Genomic DNA, 26,308 nt, shown 5'->3' with positions numbered 1-26,308 from the left:
ACTTCCCTCTGGGGGACAAGGATTCCCATTCCGAGTTAAAACCCTCTCTTTACGAACAACAGTAACATCCGAACTTCAGAGACATCTATCAGACCAAGCCATTGTTTGTTATTGTGACAAAAGACCAGAGATCCAAACTGAGGAACAATATAATAAAACTACTGTGAAGAAGAAGGGTGCTGAGTGTTTAATATAGATTACTTACTAGGGGTGTGGCTATCTAACCATGGAGTAGGACGTGCTTTCCTGGGAAGCTCCTGCAGATCCTGCATTGATTTGGATTAAAATATGCCAAATGCCGCCTGTGATCTCCGGAATTGAAATTACGGGCGTCGGAAGGTGTGCTGCACATTAACTGATGCTTGCAAATGCATTAAAACAAAGGTGTGTACGGAATGGGGCCTCCCGAGATGCGGACGCTCACAGACGGAGGAAACAAAATGGTGGACCCGAACAGCAAAGGGACCGAATAATACAACTGCAGACGCAAGAGGATTTACGCTTGGGTCCGCGTGGCAGACGAGTTGAAGAGGAGAACTGCACACCATGCATCACACGAGGAGCAATGACCCTAGATCCGCCTAACTGGGAATAATGCAGTGGTCTGCTGCAGGTGATCGTAGTGCAGCACCCGGAGACGAAGAAGCGCACGTTGAGTGAGCAGCCAGGAGAGACCTGGTGACGGATCGCGGAGCCTGCAGGGGATCCACTGCCCTGTTGGCTCTACTGCAGTGCGGGGACCGGGTGCACTCACCGGAGAGGGGCACACAGAACGAAGGGAGGCTCACGCGAGGAACAGCTGCAGGCAGATGCGAGCTGCGCAGATGGGAAGACACATTGCCAGCGGGACTCCGGATCGAACGCATGACATGAGGCACACTGGAATGGATGTCAGCGTGGACCCGCATGAGGAGGCTGCATTCTAAGGACACGATAGGCACCAACGGAGAACGGTAGGCAGAACAAATCTGACTAGACATTCTGCTGAAGGTACATTGTAACAGCCACACGACCGCTGCGTGAGAGCTGGATGGATAGCAGATGTGCCCATAATAAGATGTAACATGTGCTGTCAGGGCGATACCAAAGGTGAATGAAGGCCTGCATTGGGGGAAGACACAGACAAGGCCACTGGTAATGTGGAGGTGGGGCCTGTGCGGGATAGTGGCATACGGGAAGTGGTGCCTTGCTGGGGGTAGTGGATACATGCTACAATCAGAAGATAACTCGCCGTTCCGGGGGTGACCCTGCGGCTTGCACAAATGCAACCATGAGCACCAACACTGGGTTCTATGCCACAATGAAATACCCACAAGCCTGACGCGACAAGCTAGGCCCGGTGGACACCTGGGTGTGCATGTGTCCCCCTAGGGGCGAGTAAATCCCTGCAGCAAGGTGAACTGAGGGAGCTCCCAACAACCAAGAGGGTGGGCTGGGGTGGATGCCCCCTGAACTGGGAAGAAGTGCCCTCAATAACAAGGAGTGCCCGGTTTTTTGGGGTGAAATCTGGCTCGCGGCCCCTTACACAAGCAAAGATGTCAGCCAGATTGGCAAAAGTCAAAGGGAAACAATCTACCATGGAGGAGTTCGCCAAGTCACTGCAGGCGACCGAGGGGGCCAGTGGAAAGGGTCAGGGCATTCCAGAAAGTGAGAAGATGGCGCCCAACAACCAACAGATACTGGAAGCTATAGCTGAACTAAAAGTATTGTGGGAAAGTAAGTTGGGCACTGCTATCTCGGGTTTGAAGACCGCGCTGGAGTCTAAAATTGACGCAGTGAGTATAGATGAGAATTTACTGCGACAAGATGTACGTGCATTGGCCGAACGCACAGGAACCCTGGAAAAGGAAGTGAAAGCCAACACAAGCACATGCACGACTAATGCAAAAGAAGTCCACGTGTTGCAACAACAGATGCGCAATCTCGAGAATGGAGCCGGAGAAGTGGAAGGGCGGGCTCGTAGAAACAACGTGCGCCTTGTGGGCCTTCCAGAAGGTGAGGAGGGATCTGACCCGACGAACTATGTCGAAAACATGTTGCTGCAGGAGATATCGAGTGGAGCGCTAAACCAAGGGTTCGCAGTGGAAAGAGCGCACAGGGCTCAGTCAAGGAGGCCACCGCCGGGGGCCCCACCGCGGCCTATCATTACCAAGATCTTGAACTATAAAGATAGGGAGAAGGTCCTGGAGCATTTCCGCAAGGGGGGGGCATGATAAGTAGAGCGTCAGTGACCATCAGTGCGTACCCGGACTATACACTCATGGTGCAGAGGCAACGCTTGAATTATGTTGCAGTAAAGAGGAGGTTGCGCAAGGCAGGTTACAGATATATGCTGCTATATCAAGTGAAAATGAAGGTGCTCCTTAAGAATAAAGTGCTATTTTTCGAATCACCAGAGGATGTGACTGCATGGCTGGACTCGAGGAACTGCCCGGCGGGAGCGGAAGAGCAGACGGATTGTGCGACGGAAAAATGAACCCGAGCCTTGACAGTGCCGCACTGATGCACAAGATGACAATATGAGACAAAAGTACAGCACATATAGTGACACTGGGACTAGATTATAGTAGATTGCATAGGAGTTCGATAGGTTGGTTTATATGGTCCTACATGGCAACGGGCTGTCAGCGAATAGCGGGAGGTGCAGTACCAGGAAACACGCTACCAACCCCCCAGATGTAGTTAAGTTGGGATACTGTTAGGGCGGTATCCCCCTGCTGAGTACCGAGTGTCGGTTGTACCGAGAAAAGGGCTAGATGCGGAGAAGGACTCACAGGAGGTGGCAATAATATCATTGGATGCGGTGAAGGCCTTTGACTCTGTCAAATGGCCTTGGTTGAAGGCAGCCCTAAAAGGTTATGGGATGGGGCCAGTATATTTGAGGTGGATGCATCTGCTATATAGCATGCCACTGGCGCAAGTCAAGATGGGCGCGATCATCCCTGATCGGTGGCAACTCGGTAGAGGCACCAGACATGGATGCCCGTGGTCCCCAATGTTGTTTATTCTAGCTCTAGAGCCTCTGGCGATATACCTGAGGCATCATTACGGAGAAGTTGGGATTCCTACGAAGGGGGGAGGCTACACTTGATCTCAATGTATGCGGACGATATGTTTTTATATCTAAGATACTCCGAGGATAATCTAGAATACATATTGGAAGTGATGATAGATACACATCGTTTTCCGGGATAACAGTGAATCCCAAGAAGTCCTGTGTATTTCCCCTGGATAGATACAAAGGGATACCACGAGAGGAGCTACCGTTACTCCAGATACAACGGGAGACTGAGACCTTTAGATACCTGGGGGTCGATGTATATCATACACTCGATGTCGAACATAAACATAACACAGAGAAGTGAGTGACTATTATTGAACGTAGTATGAAGTTCTGGGCCAAGCTCCCCTTGACTATGATGGGGAGAGTGGCATTGCTAAAAATGGTGGTGTTGCTTAAGTTGCTGCACTTTTTTGGAAACATACCTTACATGATACCCAAGCGATTCTTTGTCAAGCTTCACAGATTGTTCAGGGGATTCATATGGCACAATACCAGAAATAGGATGGCTCTGTGGAAACTACAAAACACATAAGATAAGGGGGTATTAGGTTGCCAAACTTTGAGATTTATTACCTAGCCACTCAACTGCAGTATGTCGCCAGGTGGCTATCAGATGACCCGACACCGGAATCTAGATTACTGAAGGCTGAATGCGCCCGTTCTTCTTGAAAGAATGGATTTGGTTCTCTAAGGCACGACAGAAAGGATGCACGAGGAAGTTGGGATTGGGAGGGAGAATATGGCAGAGAGCTTGCCAGGCAGTGGAGAACCCTGCTCCATGTTCCCCACAGATACCGTTAGTAACACTGACGGGGGGTGGATGAACAACTGCGGAAGATAATCCGTAGACATTGGGAACCGAATGGCATTGCAACGTTCAGGGACATGTGGCAGGATGGGAAGGCAGTGGAATTCGACACTCTTGTACAAAACACAGGACTGCAACAGGGACAATATATCACTTACACCAGGTTGGTGCGGATGGTTAAAAACACATCGGCAGATACAGCACTGGAGGGTCACCCCGACACGGCCATAGAAACAATCTATGATGTGTCAGATGGAGGCCGTGAGGTCTCCCGAATTTACGAGCTACTTGGTAAAGGTTGGTAAAGAGGTGCTCTAGCTGAGACGGCACTGGGAAGAGGAAGCCGGGGAACTCATGGGTGACGCGTTGTGCGTGAGAGCCCTCAGATACCACAAAAAAGTGTCTAGGAATGCGAGATTGCAGCAAATCCAGTTGTATATTACCCCTCAGAGGATTGCACGATTTAAGAATGCCGGGATACAGACATGTCCTAAATGTGGGGAGGTGAATGCGGGAATGATACACATGTTCTGGGCATGCCCTGAAATAGGGAGATTCTGGTGGGAGGTGGAGCGTTGCCTGAATGAGAAAGGGATTAAACTGGAAGTAGAATCTTTGTGGGCGTGCATGGTGGGAGGGTTTCCCAGGCCGCGTAAGTTGAAACATGTATGTAAGCTTAAGGACTTGGCCTACATACTAGCCAAGTGCAGGATTGCCATGGGCTGGAAAGCTAAAAACAGACCGCCGGTGGAAGTGTGGTGGCGCAACCTACAGAAATGAGTGGAAGCTGAGACTGTGTTGTGGAGTGAAACAGTTAACACGGGGGGGACCTAGGGGAGACATTGATGGCATGGAGGCATTTAGTGACCACACTGTTTGAGTCGGCTCAGAATGGCGATGGAGAAGATGACTCCTCCACAGGTGTAGTAGAGAGTACACCCTTAGAGGAGATCACAGAGAATGACAGAGTAAGCTCTGGAGGGGGTGGGGCGATGGTGAAGCGTTGAAAGTCATATTATTGTTGCATTTATGACTATTGTTTATTGTTTGGTTATTTGGTTATTTATGTTGTAAAAATCAATAAAAACTATTTAAAAAAAACAAAATAATATAGATTACTCAATCGTTGGGAACCAACACTACCGTGACGAAGAAGAATGAGCAAATGATGAAGAGTGCTCAACCAAAAGAGAAAACAGACTATCATCCTCCGCTGGGGAGAACCCACCAACCTATCATAAAAAGGGAAGATGCACTACTGTCCAGTAGACGTGAAATCCCAGAGTTTCAAATCAGCCGAGTCAGGAGTGCTGAGGAAGAACGGGAGATGCTCCATCGAGAGGAAGGCACAAGGTGCTGCAGGTAAGAAGCACAGAGGAAGTCAAAGGCAGAGGAGGAGGAAGAAAGCCCCAGGAGAGAGAACCAGTCGAGGCAGTGGCGTGACCCAGGAGAGATGGTCTGTTCAGTCTGGCAACAACGCTGAGACCGCTGGAGCACTGAGCCATGGATAAGAAACAGAATGAGTCGGAGCGAGAACCAAAGCTGTCCTGACTACAAGGGAAGTCCATGTCCTGCAAGCAGGACTGGTGATGCCAACCTGTGGGAATCAAGGTAACAGGGATGGTAGGAGACCCAGGAGGAAACATGGGGATAAAGAGTAGCATAAGCCTACACGTCCCATTGTGTTGCATGAAACTAAGAAGAGTGAGAGAAACTCTGGGACTAAGCGTGCTCATCCCGGTGAGTGGCAAAAACTAAGGAGGAGAGTGAAAAACTCACCGATATCAAGGAGTTAAGAAACATAGATAACAAGAACAACATACAGAGGGATTCAGTATCCCTAGGAATCTCAGAGAAGGAGATGCTTTAGAGACGCTTAAGAAAGACATTGTACAAGATTTTCCAAAACCCATAATGCCGAGGAGGAAAAGTCTGCAAAGAGAATGAATAGGGGGGCCAAAGAAAATTCTCCTAAAGGTACTAATTAAATGAATCCACGAGATTGCCAAAATGTATCTACAAATTGTCTACCAAGGCTGAGGAAGCCTATCCAGGAGAATCATTCTTCAGGTCTTTTGTTATTTTTGTCTTAGTGGTAGAGATAGAGCACCTTAGCTTTGGACAGAGGACAGACTGTTTATTTTGGACTTCACACCAGATGACAAGCATTTTAGCTTGGTTAGCCAGGGAAATCCATAGATTAGGGATAGTAAGGCCTTTTTCACTTATTAATTTAATAAGAGTTTCAAGAATGCCCAAAACTGGTCTGTCTCCTTCTTCTGACCTAGCACGCAGTTTCGATCTCTGTTCCTGAGCTGAGTTGTGATAAGTAATACAATTGAACAATTGTCTGTTGCCTATGCAAACATAGAGATTCCTCTGATATTAGAAAAGTAATGTTTAACTGTTTCCACCTGTTTGTCCTTCGCAGGTTGGACTCTGCCCTTTTAATCATACAATCCCGTTCTGCTTTTTCTTGTATTTACTGTCTTCTGTTTATGCACTAGAATTTTGTACACTTTATTTCCATTGGCAAAATAGAATTGCTTGGTTCTAATAATCTCCGTAGTCATTCTGTCTGCCAAGAGGGCTTCCTCAAAGCTTTCAAGGATCCCTTCAATTTATGGTTCGATTTGGAGTCTTGGACCCCCTTTTCTAAGGTTTTTCTATATTCTCTGCCCTCCTGGTGTAACCCCTGTATGAGCTAACAATTAACCCCTGATCACCGCTTTCAAGGCGCTCCAAAGTCAGGATGTAGAGTTATCCTCAGCTGAGTTTTCCAGAAAATAGTTACTTATTGCTTGTTGATAGGCAGAATCCTGTGCAGTGCCCATAGGGACCACAACACACAATTAAGACTACAAGTGGTAATACAAGTTCACCTTTGGTACAAGCCTGTACTACACTGTTAAAGTGGTAGCAGTAGTGGAGCAGCCAGACTTATCTCAAGAGTAAATGAACAGTAGTAGAGATTACACAAAGGACCACAATTAGTGTGACTCAAGCAAACACTGACTCAAGGTTTCAGGTATAAAATACAAGTACATTTATTTTAAACCCTCTGTTCACAAAACACTTCACTTCTATAAATTTGAAACCACAAGTAAAATACACTACACACAACCAATTCCACTTATTCCAGTAAATTCAAGACAAGTACATTAGGATTTGACAGACCGGTGTTGCAATACTAACTCGTACCCGTGGATAGAAATGCTCACGAAATTAAAACACACTTTGTACTTAAGAATTTCAAACAAGGGAAAAGTGGATAAAAATCATAGGCAATACTTTTTCAAGACTAGGGGACTCGAGGACGTGTTCAAAGATACAGATTAATGTCAATAGGCTTGCCCCAGTGTCAATGGAGCAGATGCTCAGTTGCCGAGGATCACACGTTGAACAGTTCGAGATTCGAGATGCCAAGAGTTCGTAAAAAATTTTCAAATGGAAGGAAAAGTTATAAGAGGGAGGGAAGAAAGAACAAATCTTCGTGGAGGAAAAGGGTTTGCCTCGATTCCGGCTGGTCAGATGGAGAGACCGACCAAATATGCACAGTACCTTATTCCGTTGGTGAAAAGCTGGTGCCACGGCAGTTGTTCCTGGTAGTTCCTGCAGACTCACGGTTCCTGCGGCTTCAGTCGTGGGGACAAGGAGGAGGATGTCTGGAGCAATCTGCACTACCCGGGGATGAGGCCAGCAGCAGCAAAAAAGACAACAATGAATAAAAGGTGTGCTCCTTTAAATCAGGAGAGGGCTCTTCTGATGGCTATCCGGACCACTACAGCAAAGCAGTGATTTCGATCCAGGAGAGGATTCTCTGACTGAAGAAAAGACGAGCTGGTTGATCCCACCAGGCTCAAGGGAAGAAGACTCTGGACTGGATCCTCTCTTGTCGTTGAAGGGGTAGATAGCTCAAGACTGCAGCAGGGCTTCACCGGGACTCGGGGTTGCAGCAGCCGTCTTCTTCTCCGCTTCTCTTCGGTTCCTTGCAGTTCCAGTGGCGACTCTGACTTCTAGCCCAAGAGTCCTGCCTTTTATGCCAAAATCCCCCATTCACACAGCCTGGCTGTCAATCACTCAGCAGGGGGGTTGCCCAGCCAGGACAACCACCTTAGCCAATCAACACAAAGTGCGACTTGGGTCTCCAAGGAGACCCTGTGCAGGGGTGATTGCACCCCTCCCTCACATTCAGCCCATCTAGACACCCAGACGCCAAAGGAGGGCTTCTGGTCAGAAGCCCACCAAAGGTCGGCGAACAAAGGAGGCAATCCTGGTTTGCCACGCAAAGAAAGACCCAAGAAGGATGTTAACAAAAAGAAATGGCGATTAAACCCACCCGAGCCGAAATAAAACGTATTTGGGCTAGCGGGTTTAAAGTTCGAGGCTACTAAAATAGCCTAAAACAATACCACGTTATGTAATATAATCGCGGTAGGAAAATTAGGGTAGGTACCACTGCCACCAGCCAAGTCTTAATGTTAAGGGAGCGAAACAATGCTCCAAGAGGTACAGATAAAAAGGGCTAAGAATTAACCCTTTCCAATACTCCATGTAAGATGGGGTGTACTGGATCTGTGGTTAAATGACTATGTAAAGTTAATGGCAACTTTACCCTTTTCTGGGGGACAGTAGTCAGCCCCAGAAATGGAGTCAGTGGGAAGTCTAAAAGATAACCCTGTGTCACTGCACTGAAGGTGCTGTGTAACACACAAAAGAGTGGGGCTACTGAATTGGTGTCCTCCAGAGTCCACAATCACAAAAACAGATGATAATACACATGGCAAAACACAGGTAAGAGTGGGGGAAAAGCTCACACTCTTACCAAATGAAAAAATAAACTCCAGAAATCCAGCAAAGCTGCTGAGGGACTCACTAGGTAAGGGAAATTAGCCATAGAATGAGAATTCTCCCTAACACTTGTGCTATGTCCTCACTAAGGACAGGCTCTCTGAGGATGGTATCATACAGTTTCAAAGGGCATCTGTGCATAGGGGATAGTCTGATAACAGTGTGTGGTCTAGTAGGACATGGATCCCAATATGGACCTTGTTCCTTTCATGAAATCATGGTGGCTGAGGCTAAAAGCAGGTTTATTCTAGATAACTCTCAGCACGTGAGAGAGGTGTGTATATTCTCTTTCCCCTGAGGGCAAAAACGTACACTAAGGCCCATCTCCCTAAGTAGTTTAGCAGGGCATTTTTAAAGTATGTAGTCTTGTATGTAAGATTTTTGTTTATTAGCGTGTCAGTAACTAGATTAAAGATTCCCACCAAAATATGGCCTGTCATTCAACGAAAGTAACCACCTCGGAAAGCGCATTTATCAAAAAGTCCCCCTGTTTCTCATTCAGAGCCTAAATGGATATTTAAGGGGGTGAAGAAGTAGTACTCTGACACAAAGGTGGCATATTTGGGCTATACACTTTTATAAAGCAAGAGGAAACCTATCTTTCCCTAATCCTAAGAGGGGTCCCTGCCTCAACAAAAGATCTAAGGTGACTGTCAGGATGTCTGTTAAAGTGAAGTTGTCCACCGTCCTGTGTCGAGAAAACCCCCTTATAGCCCTTACACTATGAATTAAGGCTAAAGCAGTACTGTTCTGGTCCCAGGAGAATGCATCCCTTCTGCTGCGTTATGGCCAAAGTTCCACACAATGGGTCTAATTCACAGAACGTTTTCTAATGGGGATTTGCCATTATAATACGCTTCTGTGAATCAGGCCCAAAGTTTACTTGGTGGTCTAGGAGAATGCCTCCCTTCTCCTGGCGTTCAATTTAAAATAGCCGGGGCAATGACTCCCTCCCCAGGTCACACAATTTCAAATAATAGGCCTGAAGGAATGACACCCTTCCCCCAGGATACAAAGTTCCAAACAATATTTGCTTTGTGCGCCAGGAGAATATCTCCCTTGTGCTGGCATGCAATCTCAGTCTCAACACAAAAATCCAAACATTAGTCACTTTCTCGTGGGCCAGGGGAACGCCTCCCTTCTCCTGGCATTTGGAAAAAGCCTGGGGGAATGATTCCCTGCCCCAAGTCACAAAATTCCAAATAATATGCCTGGTGAATGACTCCCTTCCCGAGGTCACAAAGTTCCAAACAATATTCAATTTCTCAGTGGGCTAAGAGAATGCCTACCTTTTCCTGGTGTTTGGTCTTAGTCTCAAAAAGCCTGGCGGAATGAATCCCTACCCCAGACCTGTTGGACCTTCCTCCTGGTCCAGGTTACCAGGAGAATGACTGTTAATTGTAAAACAATCTCTTACAACCAGGCATATTGACTCCCTTCACTGTCTTATTTTAAGTTTCACACTTAAAACACCCAACTCTGAATGCTATGAGGGTCTCTGACCCTGGCATCTTTCTTCTTCTTTGGTTTACCCCACTTGGTTCACTTACTTCCAAGTACTGCCACACGGAAGATGACTTGTATCACTCTCTTGGTTTGGGTCCCCGACCTCGGTTTCTCGCCCCTTCACTTTAGGTCCCCTTGGATGCCTCGCTTGCCAAGTACCGACATGAGGGGGATAGTCCTGCTCGTTATCTCCGTACTGGCGGTTTGCCTCCCGTTCCTTCCAGCCCCTACTGGTCACCGCGCCTTTTGCGTTACTGTGGCTTTTCCCAGTATGTGTGGCCAGTTCTTCCTGGGGTCATCTTACTCTGTGTGCTGCACGGGCATCTCTTTGTCTCCACTTTGCAGATCTCCTGCCCGGCCTTTGGAGCAATGGTATGAACACTGCCTCTTGCGTGAGCGTCACTGTCCGCTAGCCTCCCGTTAACATCTGGAATTAGTTTGGCAAAGGAGTCCCGTGTTCTTCGTGACTCAGGGAGCGGACTGCTCTCGGCTCCGTTCTGGCCATATCTGCATCTCATTCGTGTTTCCTGGGCTTCACAGTCTCTCATCCTGTTTGATTTTGTCTTTCCGACAGGCAGTCCTTCATTGGTTGTTATGGCATAAAAGGAACCAAGCCTACCAGGAAGTCTATAGCACTGCAGTTGCTTCTTGATATTGCTCCTCATAGTTTCTGTGCCCCACCTCGTCCCAGTACTTGGATTACCTATCGTTCTGCTGTTCTTCTTTGTCTCAGTACTTTCCAGGACCTTGAGGTAGTTTACTTTAAAACAGTACATAGGTCTACTGTCTACAAAGTGGATAGGAGCAGAATGAGAGGCTAGGGTATGTGGGGTTGGGGTGTTCTGATAAGGGCTATACACCATATGGACGTCCTTCTCCCTAGGGGGCAGGAGTCCTTCCCCATGAGATCCTCTGGTATTATACCACCTCCAGGGGGGCTATCGGGTAGTGGACTCACCTTCCTGGGCTCCCCCTCAGGGAGATTTGACAACATGCAGTGAATCTTCACAGATATAATAGTAAACATGTGGCCAAACAAGTTACCTTTCATGACTATGTATTGTCCATTGGGGTTTCGCAATATTTCAAGTTCTGAAAATGGGATACTGTGTGCTATAATACTACCTGTACCAGCATTCTTCACGCCATTTGAAGCTAAAAATTGTCATGGGGATTTCTTAGTGTATGGTCTAGGTTTGTCAGTGGACATACATTTGTGTCTTGCAACTAAGCAATAGAGATCTCCTTGTCTGACAACCATTGTAAGATCGACTTCTATTTGTCGGGTGAGTTGTGAGTTCAATCCTTGGGCATTGAGGTTTATAATACAGACATTCATAACAGTAGCCTTTTCATGATGGAGAAACATGCCAATTAATCACTACAATCAACCAAAGCTTACTAAGAGTTCTCCCCCCATTATATATCAACCCTCTCAACGGTTTCACGTCAAAACCAATTTTCCCATTAACATTCCACAACCAACCCGCTCCCCTATCCCTGGAATACCCTGTTCTAATGGAAATGGATATTACCTTTCATCTAGTACTATCATAGCTTGGGGACTGAACCCGAGAGCAATGGGATCAGCCCAAGATATTTGAAGGTTTATCAGACTGCAAAATGGCAAGTCCACTTCATAGCCCTAGAATACAATTACTCTTACAACAAAAACATTGGAAACCCTGTCCAGTGGGTTCTGTCAGCTTATTAGTTTGGTGGACCCCACCATCCTTTTACCACCCCCAACTAAAATTAAATTAGTTTGCGCAAAAGTCTCTAAATATATTACTAATACAAATTGGCCAAATCCTTGAGGAGGACCATTTGCCATCCAAGTATTTAAGTTCAATCCTCCTTTCCTGTTCCCTTAATGGGAGAGACTTAAGGCTATATAAGTAAGTCTGGGGGAGTGTGGAGAGTGGTACAAAGATAGCCAAACCGCCAGTGTTCACAGAATACTGGATGCTTAACATCAAAAAATTATTTAACACCAGCTATTCCTCTGCTGTTGCAGGACTTTCCAACTTTCAACAATATCCTCAGTTGTGTTTGCACTTAAATGGCTTTCAGGCCCATCCCTGTCTGGAGGCTCTCAGGTAGATATCTTTCCTGGTGTCTTGCCAGGCTATGGCTCCCGTTATTTTGTCTTTTAGCAGCAATCATTGATAAAACTTGATATTTGTAATAGGTCTTTCCATTGTCTGTATATTGTGCCTGAACTGTCATCCAATGCCTCATAATCATTGTTCTCAGACTAGCCAAATCCAATAAAGTCCATGTTGCTTGTTGATTATTTAAATTCAGGGTAACTAGGATCCCAATATAGCTAGTGGGGGGCATCTCTCTAAACTAACACCAATTGTCTGGACTGTCAAATTTTGCCAAAAAGAAAAAAAACTTTGAGACTTTTCCAAATCATATGTAGAAGAGATCCCCTCAGCTTGCAGCCCATCCAACATTTATCTTGCATAGTCAGTTTATTTTGGTTGAGTAACAGTAAAATATGTGAGGTAGACGGTATGAAATCAAGCAGGTATGTAGATATCTAAGACCAAACGATCAACCTTCTAATATTTCCTGCCATGTCTCACTATCACAGGTAACATTTAAATCATTTTCCCAGTTTGTTTTTTTGGTCTCAGAGAAAAACATATGTATTGTTTTGCAACAATCTACAAGCACCCGATATCGCTCTTTACAATTCTTATAAAGGCGCAAAACAATTTTCAAAAGAGGAACTTCCTGGAACTTCTCCATGAAGGTGTAAGTCGGCCCCCATTAAACAATTGCTTAATTGTAACTACTTTCTGTAGTATTATTATTATGGTATTTAGTGATCGAGGACCTAGCTTTGGGAAGCAAAAGAGAGCTTTGCAATCCTAGAGGGCAGAAAACGGCAAGGGAAGTAGAGAAGCAAGGAACGGGGATCTAACAACAGAGGACGGTGAGGGCGGGCAATTTGGCAGCGAGTGATCTGCAAGCAACCGGGGGAGGAAACAGCAGTTGCAAAAGATTTAGCTCCCAGATTAGCAATGAGCTATTTGCGATAAGCCCTTAACATGTCAATCATTCAGTGACATGTAATCTGTGACAGCCAAATGTAGGGCATCAAGATCTTCCTTTCTTGAAAACAAGGAAGGATTTAACTTCCAAGATTTTGTGGTTTTGAAAAGTTCTGTTGCCTGTAAGCTTAGTAGAGTAGGCGAGTGGAGTGAAATAGCACCCGTCACTATTTATGTCACCATTCTATCTTATGATTTCAATTTTGACATAAAAATAATATCTATCCTTGAGGAATGCAAAATGTCGAGATTGAAAAGTGGATGCACGAGTCTCCAGCTGTCTATTTAACCAATTGCATCAAGCATGTCATGAAAAGCCTTTCTTTCCACAGTGAGGGTCTAGCGGGATTCCCCCCGAAATATCCAATGCAGGGTCGAGGACCTTATTTCAGTTCCCACCACCAGTAACCAATGATCTGAATAAAGGGTCCACTTCTCTTGATAAGACTCGGGAAGATTGTGAGTCATTGCAATTCGGGCCAAATGCTGACACTAACAAAGCATCATTGCCAGAAAATGCACCAGCTACCAGGACCCATCGACCAAACTGGTCTCTTTTTTACTTTGTCGATTGAAAGGTTATGTTGTTTCATAAAAGTTAAGAGACCCCAATCTACTTTTCCAATGCAGGGTCCCCGGGCCCTTCAGATTTCCATCAGTTTATTTAACTTTGTTTTGTCCAAATGTGTCTCTTGAAGCAGGTTAATGTCTCCACCTTGCTTTCTCAAATAATAGATGACCTTAATTGTCTTTACAGGGTTATTCAGACCCTTAACATTCCATGTCAAAATGCACAAGGCATTGGCCATCAGGATAGTAGGTCAGATGTTTTAAATGCGAGTGGAGTTTGAGATTGCTCTTTTTTCTATTGAACGCCATCAGACTCTGGTGTAAATCGCTGCAGTTTTTCTTTCTAAGTTTCTCAGGCTCGGAGGAGCCAAAACCGCAGCGTTTTCAAACACAATAATGTTGTATTTATGTTTGCTGTCGCTTCAAAAGCTACCGCAAACATAAATACAGCGTTTTTAAAGCTGCGGTTTTATTTCAGTTTTCCGGGCTCCTCCATGAATAGCACTTACCGAGATGCAGCTGCAGCTTTTCTGACTGTAGTCTCCGGTCCGCGTCCTCCGAGTCCTGGCACCAATGAAGGAAATGCCACCCAGTGGTAGCTTTTGTTTACTACAGCTGGCTGGCTTTTCCTTCATTAGTGCCGCAAAAGCCAGCACAGGCGGGCATCCATTTCAGAAAATGGATGTGCCCATGTGCTTGCTTTTGCAAATTTTGAGCTTGAATTGCTCAAAATTTTACATAGGGACTTGGAAAAAAAAATGGCAATCGTTTTTTTTTTAATATTGCCTATCTATTTTTGAAATAAATTTTTTTGGGCGAACCATCCCTTTAAGTAAGTTACATTAATAGGACAGAAACACTGGCAGCCCATCACCCAGGCTTCAGGCTGACTACCTGCCCAACCTAGAACCTTCCCTCAAGCATTCCGACACTCAGACACAAACACTCCACATGACATTGCAACATTCCTTCTGCATTCCCACTACCAATCTAAGCCAGACACAACACATCTCCTCCCCTTACATTGCCACATTGCACAGAGCAACAATACATAACCCATACACAACACACCTCCCCTCTTCCGACAACAACACAGACATTACACAACACACCTCCACACACACCAAAATCATTCACACTGACTCACATCATCAGGGCAAGCACACAGCATGTGGTCTGACACTCAAAACACTCGCCTCATACCCAATGCCCTGGCCAGGCACACCAGGACCAACAACTAATGTCACTGTCGCACTCCGGACCCTGATGGGTGAGAACAGTCATAGAAGGACACGCAGTACAGCTAAACACAGCCGCACGTGCACAACGAATAGAACAATAAATTATTTGTGGTAAATAAACCACAAAGTCGGGGTTGCAATGCCTAATACCACAGGCATGCCCAGACCAACCAAAACCGGGGGCGCTACCACCCTTACACACATACCCCTAACCATGCGTGAATTATACTGCAGTCACAACCCTACACCTACTGGGGGCGCTACCACCCAGATACCAAACCATTCACCTTGGATGACTGACCACAGTCAAGCTCCAACACTTGGTGGCGCTACCACCTCACACAGCCATATGCGGCATAACCATGCATAACTCATTACAGACATGCCCCGACATATATGGTGGTGCTACCACCATAAACCCACGTACACTGTTTAACCCTGCGCGACTCATCACAATCACGCCCATACTGTACTGGAGGCGCTACCCCCAAGCACCACATAACGTGGCACTACCTACCAAATGCCCTTGTACCATTCCACACCGATACTCAAAATATTACTGAAGGCGCTACCCCCAGAAATCACATCTGGAAGTCACAAACATGCTGACCTGGCATTCACACCATCAGCAAAACCATACTTATATATTACATATAAGCTTCACCCAAAACCAAACACATGAAAGGCACTACGCCCGCATTCACCAAACAATCATATCCACACCTATACAAGAAACAATTGAAGGCGCTACCCCCAATCTCACTAAATTCCCGGAGCCAATACAGATTTTCTATTTTGTACACAGTGCATCACATAAGAGATTATACAGTTCACATTGCATTGCTCTATACATTTGAAATGATGCTTTTTTTTTTTTTTAAAACACCATATTTCATTAATTCCGAACCAATTCAATCCTAAAAGTCCATGTCGCTATAAAGCGGCCTAAATGCTGAAAGTTCCAAAAGGTTAATCCTAGTGTTCAAACATGACCCACACCACTCACACATAATCATGGAAATCCATGCAGCAAACACCCATACCATTACCTGAAGTAGCTAAAGAAAAATGGATTTGCTTAAAACAAGACATCAATGTCACCTCCTATGTATCTACAAATCCTCAAAGTGTAACCATCCACTCTTAAAACACCAAATACCAGTGGCGCAACACACAAGGATAATATCACAAAAGGATACTTATGTCCCTTCTCCTTGAATCCTTAGAAGATAACCTGTCACCATCTAAGTGGTCTGTCCATCAGTTTTTAGACAACCAAACAGCACTTTGGCCCCAGCACCGTTCCTCCTTCGGTGGGGAGAATGATAGATCTCGAAGTCTGCGTTGCATTTACAATACATAGACTTATTCCCTCTCCATGCTGCTCAGAATGCATAAGTAGTACTCCAACTGGGCATCGCATACTTTCCCTTCGCTGGGTAGACCGCTACCTGAACGTCCCACCTCAGTACAACACAGCGCACACTCGACTTCTGTGTGCAGTACTATTCCTCAATGAACGTTATGCTGCGTCCTGAACACGCAGCCTCACGCCTTTGGGTTCCTTACTCGGAAATCCCCATCATTTCTCACCCTTGATGCGATACAGACGCATTGTTTAAGCCTCCCGATTCTTGCAACTCCTGAAAGTTTGGCTTATTTAAACCTCGCAAGCAACGATTCCTGCATCTCCTGAGCATTCGGCTCATTCGCCAACTCCGTTCACTTCCATACTGACGTCACCATTCCCTTGCCAGACACAGGGTAGTGAAGATCTCTGCTCACCCAACAGTCACTGTCTCTGGAATCTACTGACTCTGCTTTATGCGCCATGATCGCTTTATGCTTTAGCAGTACAAAGGACACATCCCTTCACCCTGGCTTCATTTACTTTCATTTTCTTCATCATGGGGAGCTTTCCCTTGGTTTGCCTTGTTCCTTGTTTTACCTGCTGGGACATATGATTACACCTAATGGGACAGCTCTGCTCTTCCTTTGTGAGCAAACCTCCCACTTTACATTGAATGCAAGTACTTGCCACTTCACTTAACCGGGACAGTATCACTTTTCCAACTATGGGCCAGCTCCTTTCTACATCTTATGAAGCATGACTTCTCATTTCATTACTGGAACACAGTTTCCTTTCAACTTCTGGCCCAGCTCCCTCTCCAGCCCCCGGGACTCAGCTCTCCCTCCAGATCATGAGTTGCTGGTGCCTCATGCTACGGGATCCACTGGGTCTTTTTCCTCCCCCTTTGGCGCCCTGGGTGATGGGTCTTGTATTGAGGGCAGTGTTGTCCTTCTTCTTGTCCTTTCCTTTCCTGCACCCCCCGCAGCAGGTTTCTTCAGCTTCCGACTTTTTCTTGCACTTTGGTTCTTCTTCTTTAAGATCTCCTCGTCGCCAATCTTATGAAGCTGCTCCCAGCCTTCTTAGGTTGACATGCTAGGTTTATTACAGCTTCTCAGGACACCTTCACAAGCAGTTACATAGTCCTTAAGAAAGTTACATTAATAGGACAGAAACACTGGCAGCCCATCACCCAGGCTTCAGGCTGACTACCTGCCCAACCTAGAACCTTCCCTCAAGCATTCCGACACTCAGACACAAACACTCCACATGACATCACAACATTCCTTCTGCATTCCCACTACCAAGCTAAGCCAGACACAACACTGTTTCAGCCTTAGAATCATCAGCACATATTCTGCAAGTCCTTCTCTCAGCAGGTAAATTAATCCAAGATCCTGATCCCCCCCAGTACATTTAGACGATTAAGTCTAATATCTAAGAATCTTCTATGGTTAGCCTGTGAGGGCATGAGTTTCAGATAGCTTTGTGGCTCTTTATATGTGAAAGATATCTTAGCAAATGTACGCAAAGAGCTCATGGAAGAAACCTTGTCATGGCTACCAGCCCAATCCCACTTCTCTATTACATCCTTCAATGATTTAAGGATTGCCCCTTCACCTTATTCCCATTTGGGTGACCAGCAGATTTTGTCAAAGATTTGCTGATCTTTCTTCTTAAATTTATTCAGGGTATCAATTTTACCTCCCTCCAAACCTTCCTGAAGGATGTACAGCAAGGTTCCCAGGCGGGCAAATTTAATTTTCACATAGAGTTTAGCTCTATTATGATCAATTTGAGTGGACAGAGAGATAAGCCCCATTTCAAGCCGTACTGCCTGAACCAGGGTATAGTTAGTGAGGCCAAGCAATCTACGCCAAATTATACCTTCAGTCACATCCGCCCACTCAGACCAATCAGAAAAGGATGTCTCCAGAGCGTATAAGAACATAGCCACCAGCTTCTGCTTGTATATATTAGTTATTCCCAGCAGGCTAAAGCCAGCCGTTTCTTTGGAGAAGGGCATAACTGCTGTTAGGGTGGCCATAATGTTAGATCTTTTACTCTGTTGAAACATCATATTCATTGTTCCTCTATCTCCACATACCTCATAACGTAAGTTATACGTTTTCTGACGATTTACAGACTGCTCTCCTCCTCTCAGAAGTGAGCTGATGTAGTGCATCGGGCACATCAAGTGCTAGCTCTTCAGGCCTTTTACTATTCCATTCATACTTTGTCACTTTTGCCTGTTGCAATTTCAATTTTGAAGATGATTAACAATATTCAATACAAAAAGGGTTTTATAATGCATTGGGGTGCATTTTGTAGATGAACAGAAAACGAATTGCTGATAGGCACCATGTTTAATATGACTAGTTGTATGCGCAGATGGGTGGACATAGACCAGAAAAGGAGCATGGTTTGTAGTCATTTTATTTTATTTTCTGCATCTTATATACATGACAGTGCACTGGCTGCAAGCTATACGTTTACTGCGGGAATGCATGATTTTTGAACTGCGTAACCTCATGACGTGTATTTAGTTTCCAGATTCCCAGCTAGATGGAGGATACCACGTGATGGAAGTGATAACAAATAATTGATAAAATAGTTTTATTCATTTCACAAAAATATATTTAGATTTGCGTAAAAGTAATGTGAACTTCAAACAGCATTACAATTCACAGCTTGAAGCATTATTAAATGTTTAATATAATGTAACTTAAAGTAGTCTTGTATAGTCCTGTAGTTCTATACATGTCATATCCTACTCCTACAATGTGTAGCCGTCCCAAGAAGAATTATTTGTGCCTTCAAACTTGTCTGAATAAATAGGTTAAGGATGCCAACTCCTTTTTGTCCAGCGGCCTAGCTGCAGTGCCAGGACAAGTTTTGAGAAAAGTTAGAATTGTAATCATACTCTACAGCACGTTGCCATATTTATGAAATTCTTTTTATTTTGTCGTTTCCATAGGGTTGGCAGCTGTTAGCTCTATGTGCTGGACTTTTCCTTCCCCAACATCCATTCTTTTGGCTTCTCAAGCTCCATCTACAAAGAAATGCGGATTCAAGGTGAATAACAGTTTTTTATTCCACATGTTTTTGCCAAATGGCTAGTCTTGAAAACACAGAACCTTCAAATCCTTACATTGTAAAACTATTTATGAGGTAACACATCTTACCTACTAAAGAATGTACTTCAAACCATCTTAACTGTGTGGTTATAACGCTGCATTATATTACTTGTGTCCGACGGTCGAGCAATGGGACAAGTGGCACAGTATATGTGTTTTCAACAAAAGAGCTTTATTCTGTGTTAAGTCAAAGAAGGGGTTAAACCAAACACCTATAGGAGCTATGTGTAGATCTAAAAATAATAATCTGCCTTTCCCCTGTTCTCCCCAGATGAGGCTTCTAGACAAGTATGATCTATGAAAGTCATGTCAAAACAGGTTCACCCCTGTTGCTCCAAAACCATCAAGGACCACATTGACACCCTGGCTCCTGCTCTGGCTGATTTCTGCAACCACTCCTTCGCCACTGGAGTCTTCCCTCCCCCCTGAGGCACTCCCTTGTGCACACTCTTCTTAAGAAACCCTTGGCCAGCCCTTCCTGCCTGGCCAACTATCGCCCAATCTCCATCACTCCTTTCCTGGCCAATCTCCTGGAAAAGCTGCCCATCTCCCAGTTTAATCTCCACACTGAATCGGTTGGTTGTCTCGGTTGTCTCCATGACCATCAGTCTGGCTTCAGAGCTGCCAAAAGCACGGAAACTGCTCTCCTCAATATCCGTGAAGACCTGCTCTCCAACCTTGATTCCAAGACCCCATGTTTCCTCATCTTACTTGATCTCTCTTCTGCCTTTAACACGGTCAATCATGCCATACTGCTCAACCGTCTCTATGATAACCTGGGTATCACCAATCAGGCCCTGGCTTGGTTGACTTCTTTCCTCTCTGATTGGCCCTCCCAGGTCCAACTTGGGTCCTTTCACTCCTCTATCTCTATATCTACCTGTGGTGTTCCCCAGGGGTCTAACCTCGCTGCCTGGCTGTTCAACCAATACCTGACACTTCTTGCCCATCACATTGCGTCTCTCTGCCCCATCTCTCAGTGCTATGCGGATGACACTCATTTTCAGGCTCCCTTCTGCCACCTCTTCTCCTTCTCTCATCTCTGACTGTCTGTCTGCTATCCAGGAGTGGTGTGTCGCCAATGATCTCTGCCTTAATGCCAGTAAGACTGAGATTCTCCACATCGGCACACCTGATCCCTTCTTTCCTGTCCCTCTCTGGCTGACCTCTCTTGTCCCTCTTCCTGCTCCCACCTGTGAGGCTAGAAACCTCAGGGTCATCTTCAACTCCACACTCTCCTTCTCTCCTCACATCTCTGATGTCTCTAAGTAGTCACACTACCAGCTGCACCTCCTCAGAGGTATTCTTCCTTTCCTCTCCTTCCCCCAGAAGCTCACTGTCTCCAGAGCTTTGGTTCTCTCTAGGCTGGACTACTGCAACAGCCTCTTTCTAAATCTGCCTACCTCTACTCTCTGCCCTCTGCAACTCATCCAAAACAGGACTGCGAAACTTGTCCTTGACCTCAAGTACAGGGATCGTATCTCTGCAGGACTGAAATCCCTGCACTGGCTCCCAATGGCGGCAAGGATTAAGTTAAAAACCCTCTGCATTGTCCACAAGGCCTTCTGGGGCCTGTGGCCCCAATACCTTCATCTCTCTCTTCCTAAATATCTCCCTTCTCGAGCTCTTCGCTCATCCGCCTCCAACTCCCTCAGGGTCAGTCGTTTCTCCAAGCAACGAGTTGGGGGCAGATCTCTTCTGCTGGGGCCTCTCTCTCTGGAACAGCCTCGCTGCCTCTCTGAAACTTGAGGAGAACCATCTCCGGTTCCGGAAGCACCTCAAGACCTTCCTCTTTGCTTTTGCTTTCTCTCCTCCTCTCTCCTGCTGATCTCCTGGCTGAAACTGCACTGTTTACCTGGCTACCCTCTGATCTTGTGCCCAGGACCCCTCCGCGCCAGTTGCACACCTGCACTGCCCCCCTGACAACCCTTGCACTCAGGGACTGTTTCTGTGTCCCTACGGCCCCTTACCAGCACTTGACATCTGATTTCTGCACTTACCCTTGCACTTGCCACCAGCGGGCCTCACTTTTTATTTATTGTCTTTATTTATATTACTTTTTATCCTATGCACTGCACTGACCCCTCCACCCTTTTCCCTCTTACTTTTCCCCTGCCCTGCACTTGCGTGATCTCAATGTCACCTGGCCTAGTAAGATCTGTGTCTCTGTCTTCCCTCTGTTCCCCCTCCCTTGCCTCGTCGCGCCTTGAAACACTTGTGTATATGCGCGTTATAAATGCCATATCTTATCATATCATAAGGAAACTCCTGATGAAACCTTGTTGTGTATGGGACAACACGAAGTGGGTCAGTCTCAGTGTATCCAACACCCACTTTGTAACTTAATCAAAACAATGGCGTTTGTAATCTGTTCTGAAAGAGTCCTTGTCCCTCATGGTGTACCCTATTCTACAAACCAATGTTCATGGAGGTGGCAAACAGAAGGATCCAACGCCTATTCTTAGTAAAGCCTCACTGGGTAACGCTAGTCTAAAACATTAAATGTTCCAAGGCATCGCCAACAAAATACGTCACAAATCCTATTTTAAATGTCTAGCCCTAGTCTAACAACTGGAAAAGCCTTCAGAGAGAAATCTTTTCTTTGTTCTGTTTACTTACAGTTTGAACTCTCATTCAGTCTTCTTGCTTTTAGGATGCTTCTGAGACCTCTCCAAGTTCCTGGAGTTAACAGGTTTCACATTTGTGTTTCCCCTCAGCTTTTTGTCTTCCAGCTTGTACAAGGCGTTTGGCCAGCACTTCTCGTTGCACTTGATGTGCTGTTGAGGTTCTCCCCACTGTCTGGTACTCCATAGTAGCATGTAGGCTCTTCCAGACCTCATAACATTTATCTATCAGGACAGGCCTCTCTCGGACCTCTGGTTTCTCCACTGTCAAGCTTCCGGTCTCTATTTCAGTCTGCAAATGATGGCCCTTTCTATAGGTGCCTCTGGTTGTCCCGCATTCAAGGAGCAGGCCATTCTCCAACTTTTGGGTACTTGGGTTTTCTGGACAGGTTCCTGTTAGAGAACTTGTGTCTCAACATTCAGAAGTGGACTTGTCTAGGACTTGTCTAGGCCCATCAGTGAATGTCAAGGTCTCCTCTAGTCCTCTGGTTCTTAACTTCCCTTCTTCTTTACAATGTTTTATTTGATTTTATTTGTATCTCTTCTGTAGCTCTGGTTTGTTGGCATACCGTATCTGGGTCTATCCTAGAACTTTGATTTCTCAACATTTACTTATTCAGTTCTTTCATAGGCCTCTGTGTTTCTCAGCGATAACTTGTTCATGTCTCTCAGAGACCTCTGGCAGCTGTTCCATCCTTGTATCCAGTTCTAGGTAGGTAGTAGGGACTCAGAGTTGCCATCTTGTACCAGGTTTTGGCTTCTCTGTCTTGGCAGGGTTAGACACGGAACATGACCTTCTCCCGGGCTGCTGCTGGGCTCATTTGAGCATTCATTCTGTGTTTATCTGTGAAAGACTGTGGGATAGGGTTCACAAGAAAGAAAGAAGTGTTCATAAATGATAAGTCAGGATGTGATAGCCGGGGCCTCCCTTCCCCACGTTTTGAGCATGGGACAAGGTGGGACTTGTGAGCACAGCACACTGTTGAGCTTTCCCAGCACGAGACAACAATTCTGATCTCAGCTTTCAGGACCTTCGGTGGTTACGTCTCTTTTCTACAAAAAGTCTTTTGCCATTGAGGACATGATATGTTCAAAATAACAAATACAAGTTCCTTTCCATATGTACGTTGGGTGATGAAATTTCACTCCTGGATCCCCCTCTTGCGGGCGCAGATCCTTTTTGATCCTCAGCCTCCCTCCGTCGGGTTCACTATGGCTGTTCTTATATTCACGAGTCTTAATGTCTTTTTAAACAGTTCACAGTGGACATCCCTCTGCCAGGTTCACCTTTGTCAACACACTGTTCATCAGGACTTTAGACTTTGCCCCTTTTCGTCGGCGTTCCTCCGTCGGGTATACTCTTGCCAACATTTGCTATTCACACGTTTTCTTCTACTTTCTTACGATGCAGGATTCAGTTGCCTTGCCGTTACAATCTTCTGCCAGTCAAAGACTTTCGACTGTACAGAGGATTTTACTAGACCCCTGTATGACCACTTTGACCCCTTTCTCGCCCCGTTCCCAAGGCCTTGTCTTCAAGTAATCGTTTGCTGCTTTTGTTCGAACACAATTTGGTTTCTTATCGGCTCCCCCCCTCGACTCACCGGCTGTGATGAACCGCTTGGCTTTTCTTGTCTCTGGAGTCAAGGCTGGTACCACGGTGGCAAGCGTCTCCCCTCAACTTGGTTATCAGCAGACAAGGGCTCTGTGTACCGTTTACATCTGCTGCAACACAGGCTAGCTGTTGTTCACGGTCTTACAATTCCTTCTGTGGAGGTTTCACAGGCCTGACTTGGAAAGGGCAAGGTTGCTTCTCTCCTTGTCACCCTCTCGGTTCGCGCCATCTTTCTCCTCCTCTTGAACTGCCGTGCTGAGTTGGCTCGCTTGTTGTGCGGTCTGCCTTTCTCGTACTGTGCTCTCATGCTCCACCTTTTATCCATGTGGGGAAGGGAAAGGGCCATCAGGTGTGTGTGATTCTGGTCAATTACCTGACTTTGCCTGACCCTTGTTTTGGGACATGGCAGGTAAACGGCTCTAGTGTTAGTCCTTTGTCTTTTGTGGTGTGAGAAAGTGTTTGTGCGGAAAAAGGGGGGGGCAGTGTTTCTGAATATCCTACGTGGTATGATGGGAAAAGGTGTTGGAAGAAGGGGGCTACCACGTCTTACCCGTCGGTGTCCCACTTCCACTCCCCTGGGACCCCCCATCCAGGTGATCCTCCCTCACTGGTCCACCCCCAGGAACTGGATCCAATAGCAATGGCCGTGTCCTGGCCACCTGGATGACTGATCCCTGGCAACTAGTTAGGGAGACACCTTCAGGTTTCTCGCAGACCGCACAGAGCCGCTGAATTCAACCCTACTCAACGCTCCTTGCTGCCACATCCTCCACGATCCTACATTCTCGACTGAGCCTGATCAGCTCATATCAGTGTTCGAACCTAGGTCTGATGCGTCAGCCAATAAGAACTGAATCCAGTTACTGTGACAGTGAACTGCCCCCACGGTCTACTTCGGCCCTAGAGACTGGTGTGATGAATCTGAGGATGTCATCCCTTTTCCCCTAGGAGGAGACTTTTCGCATGGTGCCATGGCCGTGAGTCTGCAGTACAATAGTCCACCTTGGGGTGGTGAACAGACGGAGGATCACATGGGGGAAGGAATCCACCTACGGGATTGGGGCCGACCACCATAAGAGAACGCAGTATTTCCCTACTTTAATGCATTCAACCCATTTTCCAACACTAAGTCTTCCTTTCCCTTCCCTGGATAGAGCTAATGTATTTCGTTGTCAAGTCAGTCAACCTAATCTACACAACACTGAAAACATAGAAGCCTTACGTAGATTTAAGGCTGGTACTGGGATGAAGAAGATGACCTGGAGTCCAAGGATCACTCATGGGAAGCAGGCTGAGCGGTCTAGTTTCCGAATGGCAGTGATTTGCCCAAAGGAGTATATGAATCCCAGGCAGGAGTTTGAAGGAAGTTCAAGCTCAATCACAGGTCCACACCCCACGCAGCTGGGATGCAAGAGAAAGAGGCGGACGTCCTCTGAAGAGGAACAGCAGGAGCTGTGCATGGGAGCAGCTGACGCTAGCTGCAGGGGAAGCCTGCACTGGAGGAGAGAGAGAACCCGAGTGTGGTCCATTATGTGAGGACTATTAAGGTGGCACCAGGTGACGCCTCTCTGCCTTCCAGGGCCCGGCAAATCACAAAAGAGAACGCGCAGCAGGGGAAAGGCATCCGACTGCAGAGCCACTGCATACCCCGTCAAATGCATGAACGCACCAGAGCCTCCAGAAGGGACACAGCTGCCTGGGAACCACTGGTACCTCCGAGAATGAAGCAAACAGGTACCCTGGTTGCCCAAAGGCTGTTAGAGGTCTGGGGGAGCAACTGATAAGAACAGGAACTGGAAAGAGAGGGCCTGGGACTCTGAAGCAAACAGAAGACAGTTATACAAGAGTGAGAGGGTCTGGGACCCTGAAGAAAATGAGAGGAATGTATATACTTGGCAGGAGGGTGAACCAAGCAGATATAATGCAACATTGCAAGTCTGGAACCCACACCCACATGAGAAGTTGATAATAAGAGGGTCAAAAACCCTAAGACTGATAAAAAGGAATCCTTTGCCTCGTAGCAGAGCGTAGGATACTAGAACTGTGAAGCTAAGAAACAGATCCCCCGTGAAGTATACAGTGACTTAAGATAAGAAGTAGTCTAGGGGAAAGGAGCACCACCCTAGCATTGGAATCTTGTATTGTGGAACATTATTTTGCAACACTTTATTACCAGCTAAACTGGGAACCTTTCTGTTTGAAAGCACCAAGAACACTTTTACTTTGAGAAGAGATCATCATTGCACAGTTGTCTTAGATTATTAGTGCTAGGGACAGAAGTAGGTTTTGGGACACGACAGTGAGAGACCTTTTAGTTTCAGACACCCTGACAATTTCACTTGTTTTCTTTGAGGTAGGGAAACCCCTCTAAGCTTTAGGGATAGAGAGGCATTGTTCCAACCCTCTTTTAATAAATAAAAGTCTATATCCACAAACATGCCACCATTGTGTCCGAGCCTTACTGCTGCATCCTTACATA

The 26,308-nt window shown here is 46.1% G+C and overlaps 1 protein-coding gene across 1 annotated transcript in view; it reads left to right on the top strand.

Moving 5' to 3' along the window:
* Positions 1-26,308, top strand: part of PLEKHH2 (pleckstrin homology, MyTH4 and FERM domain containing H2) — a 1,974,292-nt gene that overhangs the window by 1,404,907 nt on the left and 543,077 nt on the right. The window contains exon 20 of the mRNA XM_069608462.1: positions 19,431-19,528. Coding sequence (XP_069464563.1) covers positions 19,431-19,528 — 98 coding nt within the window. The remainder of the gene's footprint in view (positions 1-19,430; positions 19,529-26,308) is intronic.

Source organism: Ambystoma mexicanum, chromosome 4q, assembly GCF_040938575.1.
Source record: "Ambystoma mexicanum isolate Mex_15411 chromosome 4q, UKY_AmexF1_1, whole genome shotgun sequence".
In the NCBI taxonomy this organism is placed as follows: domain Eukaryota; kingdom Metazoa; phylum Chordata; class Amphibia; order Caudata; family Ambystomatidae; genus Ambystoma; species Ambystoma mexicanum.
The sequence above is the reverse complement of the archived record's forward strand: the minus strand, read 5'-3'. Positions and strand labels throughout refer to the sequence as shown.